Source organism: Phyllobates terribilis, unplaced genomic scaffold (genome assembly GCF_046119375.1).
Source record: "Phyllobates terribilis strain yellow unplaced genomic scaffold, ASM4611937v1 Scaffold_1__5_contigs__length_1240528914, whole genome shotgun sequence".
Classification (NCBI taxonomy): domain Eukaryota; kingdom Metazoa; phylum Chordata; class Amphibia; order Anura; family Dendrobatidae; genus Phyllobates; species Phyllobates terribilis.
The window spans coordinates 152,092,072-152,108,379 of record NW_027362761.1 but is presented as its reverse complement, the minus strand read 5'-3'; the positions used below and the strand labels follow the sequence as shown (position 1 = coordinate 152,108,379).

The 16,308-nt window shown below is 39.4% G+C and overlaps 1 protein-coding gene across 43 annotated transcripts in view; it reads right to left on the bottom strand.

The window, feature by feature from the left end:
• PTPRD (protein tyrosine phosphatase receptor type D) overlaps nucleotides 1-16,308 on the bottom strand; it is a 2,806,079-nt gene that overhangs the window by 84,523 nt on the left and 2,705,248 nt on the right. For 20 of the 43 annotated variants that reach the window (XM_073668359.1, XM_073668367.1, XM_073668350.1 and 17 more), the window contains 3 exons: nucleotides 14,549-14,758; nucleotides 10,406-10,566; nucleotides 5,846-5,860 (listed from right to left, as the gene is read on the bottom strand). In XM_073668359.1, the coding sequence (XP_073524460.1) occupies nucleotides 5,846-5,860; nucleotides 10,406-10,566; nucleotides 14,549-14,758 (386 nt within the window). The remainder of the gene's footprint in view (nucleotides 1-5,845; nucleotides 5,861-10,405; nucleotides 10,567-14,548; nucleotides 14,759-16,308) is intronic. The other 23 variants (XM_073668413.1, XM_073668544.1, XM_073668562.1 and 20 more) reach the window with 2 other exon arrangements.

Sequence of the window (16,308 nt, the reverse complement as noted above, 5' to 3'; positions counted from 1 at the left end):
TTCTAGATTGTGCGGAGGAGCCAACACCACTGCTTTCTGTAAACATATGGCTAATTGTTTTCTGGACAACATTGACTGAATCCTTTGCAAATGATCCTCAGCCTCTGCATGAGCATCAAATCCACAACCTTTCAGATGAGGCGACTTGCAATGAGCTGGATCCATGGCTGAGTTGTTTAATGTGTCACAAAAGAACTCATCAGCTTCCTATCTTAATAAAATCTCGTGCCAGTGCCATTTTCACTGAGCGCTTTCTGCTCACTTTTAGCATAACAAAGACGAGGAGTTTATTACCTATGTAGAGGTATTGGAAACATTTAATTATTTGTAGGTGGTGATATCAGCAAACTGAATACTAATTACAGAAAGTAAGCCCAGGCAAGACAAGCCACACAAGTGAGCTCGCAAAGAGAAAATTAATCAATTCTGAGACTTGCAGGCGAGGTTCTCACTCCGAATAACAAAGCAAAATTATTAAGTCTGGTTTTGGAATAAAATAAGAATGCCAAGAAAAATGATCCAGTGACTCGCAGGTATGGTGGCCTCATTAACATGAGAAAGACTCCTTGTTGTGGTTGTCAGCTCCAGACATTATGCACCTCACTCTACAAGGTAACAAAATGGGTGTCTTTGTCATTACAACCAAAAATGTTGGTATCATTAGGCTCGTAATGTACAGTACAGACCAAAAGTCTGGACACATCTTCTCATTTAAAGATTTTTCTGTATTTTCATGACTATGAAAATTGTACATTCACACTGAAGGCATCAAAACTATGAATTAACACATGTGGAATTATATACTTAACAGAGTGTGAAACAACTGAAAATATGTCTTATATTCTAGGTTCTTCAAAGTAGCCACCTTTTGCGTCGATGACTGCTTTGCACCCTCTTGGCATTCTCTTGATGAGCTTCAAGAGGTAGTCACCGGAAATGGTTTTCACTTCACAGGTGTGCCCTGTCAGGTTTAATAAGAGGGATTTCTTGCCTTATAAATGGGGTTGGGACCATCATTCGTGTTGTGCAGAAGTCAGGTGGATACACAGCTGATAGTCCTACTGAATAGACTGTTAGAATTTGTATTATGGCAAGAAAAAAGCAGCTAAGTAAAGAAAAACGAGTGGCCATCATTACTTTAAGAAATGAAGGTCAGTCAGTCCGAAATATTGGGAAAACTTTGAAAGTGTCCCCAAGTGCAGTTGCAAAAACCATCAAGCACTACAAAGAAACAGGCTCACATGAGGACAGGACCGCCCCAGGAAAGGAAGACCAAGAGTCACCTCTGCTTCTGAGGATAAGTTTATCCGAGTCACCTGCCTCAGAAATCGCAGGTTAACAGCAGCTCAGATTAGAGACCAGGTCAATGCCGCACAGAGTTCTAGCAGCAGACACATCTCTACAACTGTTAAGAGGAGACTTTGTGCAGCAGGCCTTCATGGTAAAATAGCTGCTAGGAAACCACTGCTAAGGACAGGCAACAAGCAGAAGAGACTTGTTTGGGCTAAAGAACACAAGGAATGGACATTAGACCAGTGGAAATCTGTACTTTGGTCTGATGAGTCCAAATTTGAGATCTTTGGTTCCAACCACCGTGTCTTTGTGCAACGCAGAAAAGGTGAACGGATGGACTCTACATGCCTGGTTCCCACCGTGAAGCATGGAGGAGGAGGTGTGATGGTGTGGGGGTGCTTTGCTGGTGACACTGTTGGGGATTTATTCAAAATTGAAGGCATACTGAACCAGCATGGCTACCACAGCATCTTGCAGCGGCATGCTATTCCATCCGGTTTGCGTTTAGTTGGACCATCATTTATTTTTCAACAGGACAGTGACCCCAAACACACCTCCAGGCTGTGTAAGGGCTATTTGACCAAGAAGGAGACTGATGGGGTGCTACGCCAGATGACCTGGCCTCCACAGTCACCAGACCTGAACCCAATCGAGATAGTTTGGGGTGAGCTGGACCGCAGAGTGAAGGCAAAAGGGCCAACAAGTGCTAAGCATCTCTGGGAATTCCTTCAAGATTGTTGGAAGACCATTTCCGGTGACTACCTCTTGAAGCTCATCAAGAGAATGCCAAGAGTGTGCAACACAGTCATCAAAGCAAAAGGTGGATACTTTGAAGAACCTAGAATATAAGACATATTTTCAGTTGTTTCACACTTTTTTGTTAAGTATATAATTCCACATGTGTTATTTCATAGTTTTGATGCCTTCAGTGTGAATGTACAATTTTCATAGTCATGCAAATACAGAAAAATCTTTAAATGAGAAGGTGTGTCCAAACTTTTGGTCTGTACTGTACCTAAGAATCTAAAAATTGCAATGTTCAATCCCTCCTCTATCCACCATGTATGGCCAAAGCTCCTGGCTCCCAAATTTAGTACTGGACCCTTGTATGATAAGTGCTCTGGATTCCTCACTGGCTCCAAGTCAAATCAATTACAGTTTTCAGAAAATCTGGCACTCCATAAAATCCATTTCTTTATTTCCAAAATGTAAAATAGGTTAATGTCATACGTGTTTCGAGCACTACCGCCCTTAACGATTAAGGGGGGTAATGCTCGAAACGCGCATGACATGGAACTATTTTAATTTTTCAAATTAAGAAACAGTTTTTTTTAGAGTGCTGGATTTTCTGAAAACGTTACCTTTATCCATCCACTGACATACACTGCATACCGGTATGTAGTAACTATGGCCATATGTCAGATGTTATTCTCTACATTAATTTGTATAGTGGGTTTGCTCCACTAAATGGGATTAATCATGTCGTCACACCCCTATCCGTACTTATGACACTGCTACTGATGGTGCAACAGTGCTGCATGCCCAATTTAATTTTTTCCAGTGCCTCAAGTAGCAGTGTATGGAGTATAATCGGAAAACTATGGCTAAGAGGGTTTAATTAGGAAGAGAAAACCATTATATTCTTATCAGCCCATTAGGGAGTAATGGTACATTTAGACAAGCCAACAATGGGCGAGCACTTGTTCCTGATTATCGGCTCGTGTAAAGATGCTGGCTATCGCTCGCAAAATGCTCTTTCACTGCCTTATTGTTTTCTTTATTTTGCCATAAAAATCATATTTCCGCTGACTGATAAGACCAGACGGCTGTTTAGACAAAGAACAAAGATCATCCAAAGCACACTCACCAAGGGTGCATTTACAATGCACAATTATTGAAAACAAGTACTTCTAAGAGTGGTTGTTCCCCAATAATCCTGCATTGCAAACAAGATGTCGACAAAACAGTCATTCGTCAGGTGAAAAGATTTTTTAAGCTTGATTAATAATAATTGTTCACGGCTGCACATCATCTTGTGTAAACATGAGATATGCTGCCGAGAACAACAATGCCTATGCACACATACTGATCATAGTCTCATATTGCTAGCGCAGTTGACCTGTCTAAATGGGCTACGAAACAATCGCCGAGCAGATATCGTGTAGCCAATCGGCGGTGTTTAACGCCACAGGTCATGCGATCTAAATGAATCCTAATAGCCATGGCATCATCAGAGGTATACAAATTTGTTTTGGGCAGAGGACCAATAATTGCACTGCAGAAGTGTGCAGTAAGGTTTACTTTTTTGGATGAAAAGCGGAGTTATGGAAGCAGAATATAATCCATGTTTATTGTTTTGTGTTTTGTTGATATACTATTTGTATATTCTGTACAGTCATAAGCAAAAGTGTTGGCACCGTTGAAATTGTTCCAGAAAATTAAGTATTTCTCCCAGAAAATTACTGCAGTTACACATGTTTTGTTATACACATGTTTATTTCCTTTGTTTGTATTGGATCAACACAGAAAAAAAACAGAGAAAAAAAGTGGACATAATTTCACTCAAAACCCCCAAAATGGGCAGGATAAAATTGTTGGTAAACAACTTTATTTCAAGCATGTGCTGCTCATTCGAACTCACCTGTGGCAAGTAACAGGTGTGCGCAATATGAAAATCACACTTGAAACCAGGTAAAAAGGGGAGAAGTTGACTTAATCTTTGCATTGTGTGCACATTAAGCATGGAGAACAGAAAGAGAAGAGAACTGTCTGAGGACTTGAGAACCAAAATTGTTGAAAAACATCAACAATCTTAAGGTTACAAGTCCATTCCAGATATCTTGATTAGAGAGGCGTGAACCTGAACCTAAAAGTTCGGGGTTCGTACCAGACAGTTAGTGTCTGATGCTAATTGCCGAACACAGACTTCTTCCAGAAGTCCGTTGCAATGTTCAGAGTTCCGAGTAAAGTCCAGGACTGGAGAGAGAGAGATTATCCAGCTCAAAAGTTCAAGTCCCCATTGTTTTCAATGGGGTTGGCTTCTGGTTCAAGTTCGGGTACCCGAACTGAACTTTGGAATAAAGTTCTGGTCGGGTACCAATACCCGAACTTACACAGGTCCGCTCATCCCTAATCTTGATGTTCCTTTGTCCACGGTGTGCAACATAATCAAGAAGTTTACAACCCATGGCACTGTAGCTAATCTCCCTGGACGTGGACGGCAGAGAAAAATTGATGAAAGGTTACAACGCAGGATAGTCCGGATGGCGGATACAGCAGCCTCAATCAAGTTCCAAAAAAATTCATGCTGTCCTGCAGGCTCAGGGTGCATCAGTGTCAGCGTGTCAACATTTGAATGAAATTAAATACTATGGCAGGAAACTCAGGAGGACCCCACTGCTGACACAGAGACATAAAAAAGCTAGACTGCATTTTGCCAAAATGTATGTGAGTAAGCCAAAATCCTTCAGGGAAATCATCTTGTGGATAGATGAGACCAAGATAGAGCTGTTTGGTAAAGCACATCATTCTACTGTTTACCAAAAATGGAATGAGGCCTACAAAGAAAAGAATACAGTACCTACAGTCAAATATGGTAGAGGTTCAAAGATGTTTTGGGGTTGTTTTGCTACCTCTGGCACTGGGTGCCTTGACTGCACAAGGCATCATGAAAACTGAAGATTTCCAAAGGATTTTGGGTCGCAATGTAGTGCCCAGAGTCAGAAAGCTGGGTTTGCGTCCTAGGTCATGGGTCTTCCAGCAGGACAATGACCCCAAACATACTTCAAGAAGCACAAAAAAAGGATTAATACAAAGCGCTGGAGAGTTCTGAAGTGGCCAGCAATGAGTCCGGATCTAAATCCCAAGGAACACATGTGGAGAGATCTTAAAATTGCGGTTTGGAGAAGGCATCCTTCAAAAACGAGAGACCTGGAAGTGTTTGCAAAAGAAGAGTGGTCCAAAGCTCCAGTTGAGAGGTGTAAGACGCTTGTTCATGGTTATAGAAGCAATTGACTGCAGTTATTTATTCCAAAGGGTGTGCAACCAAATATTAAGTTGAGGGTACCAACAATTTTGTCCTATTTTTTTGTGAAATTATGTCCAATTTGCCTTTTTGTTCCTCTATTTTTTGTGTTGTTCCAATAGACAAAAAGGAAATAAACGTGTATAACAAAACGTGTAATTGTAATAATTTTCTGGGACAAATACTTCATTTTCTGGAACAATTTCAAGGGTGCCAACACTTTCAGCCATGACTGTATGTGTCCTTTGGTGGTCTTGTATGCAGCTGATCAGTTGTGTATCTTGTGACATTGTGTATGCTTTTGCACTTTTCACTTAAGTAAAATATATTAATTCTGTTAGCCATTATGAGTGTGGTCCTCTAAAGCTCCCTTATTCTTTGTTCTCATGGCGTGCCATAGTCTTCAACCACTAGTAAACTAAATTTTGGTGAAGATCAGTTCACATTTCATAAACAAAAACATATAATATAAGACTTTATTTATGTGAATTTAAGCAGATATACTCTGTATATTGTTTCAGTTCTCACCTGTCCGGCTTACTACTCCATTTTAACGCAGCAACAAAAAAAATGTAAAGTTATTTTAAATAGATCAGAATGATTATTAAATATGACAAGCATAGCACTGTTCAAGAAAGAGGCAGAATTTTCCAAAAACCTCTTCCTACCAGGCTTAAAGACTAACCACCCTTTTTTCTTTTTTTTTAGTAATCAATAGTATACTGTACACATGAACATAAGAAACTTTGTAATACATCTTATTAGAGAAATCTGCTTCCTTCTCCTCCTGGACTAATCTTTCATTCAGAATAATCTCAGTTCACTGGTAAAATATGTATTCAGTGAATACAAACTTTCCAATCGACTGAGATGAGAAGTTGGTGCTCATAAAGTTCTATGGAGAACTGTTACTGTCGTTTCAGGAGAACTTGCAGCAGAATGTCTGCATCTAGCTCCTATCTCCGCTCCTCTTCACAAAATTTTAAAAGCATAAACTTCCATCTTCTATCTTAGTAATGAGAACATCTGTGTTCACTGAATACAGATTTTACACATGAATTGAGATTGAATGATCAATCCAGGAGGAGAAAGAAGCAGATTTCTCTGATAAGATACATTAAAAAGGTTCTTATTTTCATTTTTACTATTGTTTTTTTTAAATAAAAATTAAAACGATGGTTACTCATTAAATACTTACTGTAATACTGTAAGTACACTGCTGACAAGATCAACTTCTGTTAACCATATAGTCTTAACATGCAATTTATTTAAAGGGAACCTGTCACCAGGTTTCTCCCATATGAGGTAAGGCCACCACCTTTCAGCATTCTAATATGCTGTATATTTACCCCCAATCCGGCCTGCAAGCCAAGAAAAAGACCTTTTTGTAATACTCACCTATGGGGCAGTCTGGTCTGATGGGCATTGATGTTCTTGGTCCAGTGCCTCTTCTCTTGTTGCTTCGTGTGGATGACACGTCCTACGTCATCCACAGTGTCCTTGTCATTGCGCTCCTGTGTAGGCGTACTTCTCTGCCCTGACAAGGGTAGGGCAAAGTACTGCAGTGTGCATGCGCCAGGGCTCTTTGACCTTCCCCAGCACATGTGCACTGCAGTACTTTGCTCTGCCCTCGTCAGGGCAGAGAAGTATTCTTGCACAGGAGTGTCGGGGACACTGTGTGGATGCCAAAGGATGCATCAAACACACAAAGCAAGAAGGAGGATGGCATCGCAAGAAGAGACGAGGCACCAGACCAAGACAGCGACGCCCATCAGATCGGACCACCCCGTAGGTGAGTATTATAAAAGGTCTTTTTCTTGCAGACTGGATTGGGAGATTATATACAGAATATTAGAATGCTGTACATCAGGGCTGAAGGCTACTGGCCTTACCTCACATGGGACAAAGCAGGTGACAGGTTCCCTTCAAGTCATTCAGATGTAGTAAGAGCGATTCAACTATGTAGCAGAGTTGAGCCCATTCTCCTCTACATAGTGAGGATTGGGGATCAGGATTTTTCGGGGACTAATTTATTGTTTTACTATGGGCCAATGAACTAACAGGCAGGTAATTTCTCACTACCTGCTTGTTCTGCCTGCCGCTTTTCTCTGCTGGCTCAGAGAGGTCACAAATCGCCCCTGTCAGCAATTCTACTGCTCACGTCAACAGAGAAGCTCTTCTTCTTCTATACTGCTCTGTCAACCGGGTGCGACTGCCTGCTCCCTGCAGTTAGGCATCGGGAGTCAGCTGTCAATCAGCAAGACATTACCAGTCATGCCTCTTCAACAGAACAGAGCAGAGCGGAAGAGAAGCCGCTGCTCTGCCAACGTGACTCAACATGACAGTGGAAGCCACAGAATCTCCCTGTGACCACTCTGAGCCGGCAGAGATCAGTGGCGGGAAGAACAGGCAGTTAGTTAGCAACTACCAGCCTATTAGTTCTTAGGCCCATAGTAAAAAAAAAAGAATTAGCCTGGATAACCCCTTCACTAGCCGTTGCTATTTAAAGTGTTTGGCGTGAACCAGTAGAATGGACTGCAGTAACAAAATAGCGGGATTCAGATTTTTAAAGGGAATCTGTCATCAGGTTTATGCTTCCCAATCTGAGAGCATCATACAATAAAGACAGACTCTGATTCCAGCAGTGTATCATTTACTGAACGTATTGCTGTAGTTTTGAGAACATTACAGTTTTATTTGTTGCAGTACTACAAGTATTCTCAATGATGAGCTTAGTTTTACCCCGACTGCACCTTTAGTTGATAGCTTTCTGGTTTTGTGTTGCACAGACAGAAAACTTTATATCAGTCTACCAGAGTGGATAGACAGAGTTCATGAATATCGAGAACTATTCAAGGATTCCATAATAGCAGGAGTGGAACAAAGAAAATGAGGTACCAAAATTCAAAACGTGGTCAAATGCTAAGCAAGGAACCTATAGGCATATTAGTTCAACCTCTTTTATGGGCAAAATCTTTGAGGGCCTTCTAAGAGATGCTCTGTTGGAGTATCTCAATAAAAGTTATCTCATAACCCAGCAACAAAAGAGGTTTATGAGGGATCGGTCCTGTCAGACTACTCTGATAAGCTTCTTTGAGGAGGTAAGTTTCAGACTGGACTAGGGTAAGGCTACGGATGTTGTATATGCCTTTCGCCCACACTGTCTGACTGGAGATGAGTCACACTTATGTCTGTTGTGATAAGGGCATCTTGTAATCCCTCTGCAGTGGAAGCAGAGCTGGGTGTCATTACATCTCACACAGGAGCAGTTTATCCCACTGCTGAGGAATTACACGTTGCCTTTATTAAAACAGACATAAGTGTGACTTATCTCTGGACAGGCAGTGTGGTGGAAGGGGCAGTACAACAGAGTTGACAGTGCTACGAGAGGAAGAGAGCTTGTAATGTGACACAGCTGAACTCAGCTGCACAGACCATCCCCCAGACAGATTCATGCACGAGGTTAGACCAGGAGATCAGAGCTGTATCATCACATCTCACACACTGAGAAACCTGCTCTAAGCTATTGAGGGGCATGTTCTTTTTCTCCTGTGTTGCTGCCTGATTATGATTGGGCAACTCATGAAGAGACAAGTACATCCCCTCAATAACATCTAATAACACCAATTTGGACTTAAAAACAGTTAACTCATTAGGCACAAAATACTTTTATTGCTAATATTTCCGCAACGGAGAGTCGAAATTTAAAAAAAATAAAAAAAAAACAAAAGAAAAAGTTTTATTCCTCTTCGCTCTGCAGCCACTATTACATTGTGTGTCCAGTTCAACATGAAAAATTTGGTTTAAGGAGGGCCTAGATGCCTTTCTATAAAAATCTAATATTACAAGTTATGGGTAGTCGATTCTATGATGGATGCTAAGCCTGAGAAGTAGTCTGATAGCCATTTGTGGATTCGGGAAGGAATATTTCCCATAATATGGGCAATTAGCATCTGCCTTAAGGGGTTTTTGCCTTTCTCTGGATCTATATGTTAAGTTATATGTTGAACAGGATGGACTTGTGTTTTCTTTCAACCTTAAAGCTATTAAACTATGAAGCAGAAGCTCATATCTGAGAGTAAGAGCAGAACTGCAGCAGATAAAACAGGATTTATCAAAACTACAGCAAAAAGTCCAATGAATGACACACCTCTGCAATCAGGATCTCTGATCCTATCTTATGCTTCTCTCAGAGGAACCAGCAAAATACTAGCCACAGAGGTTTTTTTAATAAAGTATGAAAGATTTGCCTGCCGTTAATTTTAATCTCAAAGAGACGATACACATATATATTCATACAGAAGATATACTCATGTAATCCAAAGAGGTGGTGATGTTTACGAAGGACAAGGAAAAGTAAAGTACATACAATAAAGAACATACAGGAATAGAGCATGAAAATAGGTTTAAGAGGGGTCTGGCATAAGACTATGCTGCCCTATATAATGTCTACATATTGCGCTTTTTGGCTACTTAGCGGTATCAAGGAATACCTCTCCCCTTACCAGTGTTTGATAGCTGACTGTCCTATATTCAGATATAAATGTCTTAAATTGTTAAATAAAAAGTTATTGTATTTGCAATTAAGGGGAATCTGTCAGCAGGATTTCACACCCTAAACTATTTCTATGTGCATGTAGCTCTTTCACACATCAGGGGAGTATCATACACATATCCTATACTAATGGACTATTAGACCTCGACTGACCAAAAGTCTATATTTGGCATTGGCCTTTATTGCATAGTATGGGATGAATTTGTTAACCTATGATAAATTATGGTATATTAGGTAAACTTTAATTGTGTTTCTATATAACATACTAGGTGTAAGAATATGAATAACATAGTTATTACACATGATAAACCTGTACCGAAAAGATGTAGGTGCTTGACAGGTACTTGGGGTGCTAGACAAAATCAAGCATGTAGTTGGCCACTATGGTGTCTTATTAATGCTTTCAACTGGAAATGTGTATAATCGATTCTTGGCAAAATTTGCATATTCTTAATTATTGTAGGACAGCGTGATTGTATCAATTTATCATTCATTGCACCAGCATTATGAGTTATGCTATTAAAGCCACTTACCTTTTATACAGAAGGATTGCTATTACAATACAGATGATGAACACAACAGCCAGAACTGGTCCAACCACCCAAATCAAGCCCTCTTCTTCATCTGTCATTGGTTGTGGATCAAGCTCCATTGATACTACAGGATCTGAATAAGGGCTTGTGGCATACATTGTCTGTATATAAAGAGAGTTGGGATTAGAAATGTGTGCAAAGCTTATCATTTTAGATCAAGGATTGAAGACACCAAGTCATCTTTAACGAACTTCAACAAGCAATGGGAGAAGAATACGTAATCATTTACAAGACAATAAAAATCATCCCTTAACAAGAGTATATCAGATTTGCTGACATCTTTTAGTAGATACTTGCATGATGCTGTACACCCTATAATTTGTAGGGACACCCCGTTTGATTTAGGGAATGATAAATATCAGTGATAAACAAACAATGTAAGGTAGAATAACAGATGGACACCTCAATGCAGTGCCCTTTAAACTGTAATAATCTGTAATTATTATCAAATCTAATGTCAAATGAATAATGAGATAGTTGCTTTATCTGTAGATTGTGACGCCACCTACTGCTCAAATAGAAGGGAGGGTGGGCAATCCTGCACAGGGGCCCACCGGGGAATTCACCTGTTCTCCTGTGGGCCAGTCCAAGCCTGTATGAGAGGCCACAACTTTTAAATGAGATTCAGTTTTAGGCTCCACATTCTAAAAAGTATTTTATTAAAGGGATGGAAATTCTTTTTTATAATGACAAGTTCGAAAAATTGGGCATGTTCAGCTTAGCAAAAAGTTGCTTCAGGGGAGCGGAGCTCATTTATATGTATAAATATATGTGTGGTCAATACAAATTGCTTCATGACTTATTCCATTAAAGAACTTAATGACCACCAAATACATAAGACTTGCGTTGGCCAAACCCACAGATATCAGGGGACTTGGTTATTAGTCTTATGTGTATGTGTGCCTTCCGACTCTTCTCCGACAGATGATGTGCAGGAGACAAAGATCCAAAATGTAGAAAGTCGGATTGACGATCTTTTCGTTCTTGGTGAGATAAGCCTCCGACAGAGAAGTCTGGCAGCGGCTCTCTTCTAAAAAACAAAATGATTTTCAGAGCCAGGCGCTCCTTTAGTATGGACATGAGAAATAGCTGAAAAATCAGGCAAAACTTTGTTTAGCCGACAGCTGTCTATTGTGTAGGAAGGGGGGGGGGGGCTTTACAAAGGATTTGGGACATTTATTAAATATGGAGGTAAAGTGATTCTGACGATTAAACAGGAAAGAGTTCTTTACAGTTAGAGAAGTCAGACTGTGATATGCCCTACCATAAGAGGTAGTAAATCCAAATACTACATTTAAAAAAGGGCTGGATGCTTATTTCATATCAAATGGTAATGTGGATCCTACAAAATCTTTTGATGGATAATGAATAACTGATCTAGAAAGGTGATGAACCTGTATCATAACCACATTCATAGCGACAGGTATTCTGAAGGACACATTTCAACACCCTATCACTTTCAGGATATTACTTATTTCCTGTCATCCTTACTATTAGGTGCTAAATAAGACGCAGCTGTATATACATTGTATTTATATACATATCATTAAAGTAACAGCTCATTACAACGGGATATTCTGATGATTTCTAACAGACGTTATTCTAGGAAACGCTGTTTACCGTACATTATATGCTAATAAAAAAAGGTCAAATCAAATATCTGTGTTTTGCTCCAATACATTAGATTGTAATAAAGAGTGATTTTTCCCAGAAAGCTGTAATTTGCTTATATATTAGCTATAAATTGGCAGAATATAACTTTCTGTGCATGTCCCTTATCGTGTGGTTGAAATGATGTTTGCAGTAAAAGCTATTTATTCATGCAATCCCCAGCAGGAACCTTTCATTTTCCACAGGCATTTTAAAATATATAACTGCTGGAAAGTTCATGCCTCAGTACTTTCTGTAATAATCTCAGAGAGGAAGGTCTATCAATCGCGGGGCATCTCTGAACGGGAAATGCCGAAATTGCTGCCACTTTTCACTAGCAGAAGTCAAACGGTATCCAGATATTATTCAATAAATTGCTAATTATAGTCGTGGGTATTACAAGGGGAAGAATTAGAAACGTAATACAAGTCATTTCCAAAGTAATTAGAAATAACACGTGCTTTAATCCAGGGAGTATGTGAGGAACTAATGATACATTATGTACAAGGCATAGGAATTACCAGATAAATAGAAATATCATGGTAAATGTAATAACACTGAGATTATTTGGAAAGACACCAATTTGCATTTTCTAATACAAAATTTGTATTACCCTATTTTTACTTATTTCTTATCTCATTTTTAGGTTGGTAAAAAAAGCAAGATTGTTCAATTTTCCAACGTTAAGTGTTATAGTATAATGACGTGTGAATACTTATCACGGGTAAATTGGCTCTCGTATAAGATAATGGCCATAAAATAAGGATACATCACTGAAAGTACACTTAGCTATGCACATTCCCATGAACTAGTGAAGGTGTGCAGAATAGGCAGGAACAAAGGGCAGAGACGTCAGGAGAGATAGTCAATGGTCCTCCTGTATAGGGATCAGCGGACCCGTGGAAGTTCGGGTTCAGGTACCCGACCCGAACTTTATTCCAAAGATCGGGTCAGGTACCCGAACTATACCCCAACTTGAACCAGAACCCGAACCCCATTGAAAACAATGAGACCCAAATTTTTGAGCTATAAAATTCTCTCTCCCCCCCACCTCCTGGAACGCCGGACCTCGCAACTCTTCCTGTTCAGCGTTTAGCCCCGGACACTAATTGTTGGGTACGAACCCCGTACGCTCATCTCTACTCCTGTATGTTTCTGAGACTTTTTGATCACCTTTTATTTTACTCTTTGAGTAAATAATTATATTTTTTGAAGAGAATCTGTTACAAGGTTTTGGCTACTCCCTTTGAAACCAACGTGATGAAGGGGCAGAGACCCTGATTCCAGTTATGTGTCACTTACTTAACTGGTTGTTGTGGTTCTGATTTAGGCATGATCTAAAAGTTCTCTGAATACTAAGTTCGAACTACTGAATTCCAATACAATCAGTGATGGAGGCGTTTTTGGACTACCTGGCAAAGTAGTCCACTAATGATTATCTCCTGCTGATAAAACAATTATTTTATAAAAACCACACTAAGCAACCTTAGTAAGTGATTCATGACTGGAATCAGGGTCTCTGTCTCTATATTATGCAGTTCATCAGATTAGGTAGCAAAAACCTGGTGACAGACACCCTTTAATCATCATTAACAGTTGAGTATAACTGAAATGTTATCTTATCTTTATTCTGTGGGTTAATACAATCATGACAATTCCAAAGTTCTAAAGTTTTTTATGTTAAATTATTATGTTTCTGCAAGAAATAACTTTAAAAAAAAATAATAATTTCGCCACCATATTCCAATATCAGTAACTCTTTTTTTCCATACATGGAGCTACATGAGGGCCTGTTTTTGTGGGACAAGCTGTAGTAATTACTGATACTATTTTTGGGTATCTACAACTTTTTGATCAACTTTTTAATTATTTTATTTGGTACTAGGCATAAACAAAAAGCAATAAATCTGGAAATTATTTTTCATTTTATTTTTTATATAGTCCCCCATGCATTATAATTGAAAAGTTAACTTCATTCTGCAACGGATTACGATTGTGATGGCCAATTTGTACAATTTTTTTTTGCTTTACTACTTTTGCACCCACACTGATCTGATATTTATGACTTATCCTACAAATAGGTAATAAATATGTAAGTCTAAGACAATCTTTTTAACCAAATACAAGCTAAAATAAAGGTGGAAGCATCTGCTTCTAAACTTTTAAATCAAGATGGACAAATGAGTAAAAAAAAGCATAGAACAATCCCTGGGAACAAATCTGATATTTAAGTCTTATTTAATTGCAAGTAAAAAAAAACATTTAATAAGTTCATCAAATGGTTACAGTCTCAAAAATTAAGTACATTCGTTGCCAAACTATTTCCAATTTTTCAGAAATTCAAATTAATAGATTTGGCTTACTGTTTGATGTATCACCCAAAGTTTTATTTCATCAACATCAATATTTCAGCATAACCTTGATCCTACTCACCAGTTCAGTGTGCTCTATTACCGCCAGAACAAAGAACACATATTCTTGTCCATTTTGCAGTTGCTTGTTCTCAAAGCCACCATAATTTTTCTGATCTCCTAGTGTAAACTCCGTTGGAAGAACATCAAAGTGAGCTGCAATGTAAGGTTTTGATTCAACTTCCCTCCTAAACCGAACACTTCTTCGCTTCCTTGAAATATCCTTCAAGAGCTGAAAGGAATGATAAAATATCATCATTTTTTCTAAACTTGTATTTATATAGTAATCGTTCTATAAATGGTGAAGGTAAAATCTACGTTAGCTTCTAGTAAAGAGTGGTCTCTTATTTTACATGAAGCCTTTACATGCTTCTGAGTTCTTTCTTGGCAATGTATTTTAAAACATAAGAAAGAGGGACTGAACATACACGTAAAGATGAGCTATCACCAGCTAACCAGATGATTTCCCTTACTATTACAGTGATACAGGCCTTACCAAAGTGAGCTCCAAATCTGGTGAGATTCTCTTCTCTGGAGAGTACCAACTGAGAGAGGGGTACTAACTGACTCTATTCAACATCTGAATGATAAATGGAGTCTTGTGCTAAGATATGGTCAGGATTTAGGATTTCCTGTTTCAATGTTTTGACAAGTTGGATTATAATGTACGGATTTATTCACCTAGTTTTCTAATAAATATGCCAAAAGCGCAGTGCAAACAAGGTAAATTAATTCACAAATGCATCCCAAAATTCCACAAATCAAGAGTATGCAAAACAGGACCTCACCTCCACAGTCATAAGCCTTGTCCCTGTGTATTATACACCCAAAATAAAAGAGAAAGATACATTTTGTTCTAAAGGTTTAATCTGCAAATGGAGGACTTGGCTGCTTCTAAAGGGTTAATCTAACAGAGGAATATATAAGTTGCTTGTAAAGCATTAACAAGCTATGGGGAGACGTAGCTGCATCCAAAGGGTTTATCGGAGTCGCTGACTACATATACATAATGCACATAAGAGGCACACCTGCCACTAAAGAGAAGCTGCATCAGCTTTTACCTCTGTAGCTGTTTCATCTAACTTCTTTCTCCTGCTGCTCCATAATTCACAGGAATCCATCTTAAATGATCCTCTATATCACTACATGCAGCAGAAATACAGCAGCACAGATCTCTCCTGTGTTTACATGTAGAAAACAGACTCCCCTTACACAGTGGTGTTTCTGTCATGCAAGGTGTGGGAAAGAGTACAACACAAAGGGAAGAGAGAAAGGGAGCCCAGACTCTAGGGAAAGGGGGGAAAGTGGAGACCTCCTAGGTTGATCTAGCATCACCCTGTCTTCCCTAATGTCCCTGTATTGGCTCTTCACCGATTGCCGCATGTGTACATTGCCCTGTCTTTCCCTGGCGTTTTGCTCAATCTAGGGAATGGAGGAGATGAGCACTAGTCGATCTCCACTAAACACTACAGACAACAGGGGTGGACAAACAGGAGAAAAGTGCTTAGCTTTAGATGACTCCAGACAAATGCACAAACAAGTTCCCAAGCTCCAGAAAGGAAAAGGTACTGCTCTTGCTAAGCCTTCACAAGGAATAATGAATATCGCCGGCACCTCCCTCTAGAACACACCAGGTATTTATACACCCAGGCCAGGGAGTTAATTAGCCAGAGAGAGGTAGCCGCTGGGTCCTAGAGACAGCTTCGAATGTCTGTAATATGAAACGTAGAGATCTCCTGCAACCAACTGAAGGGCGACTATCTGTCATGTCTGACACACCCG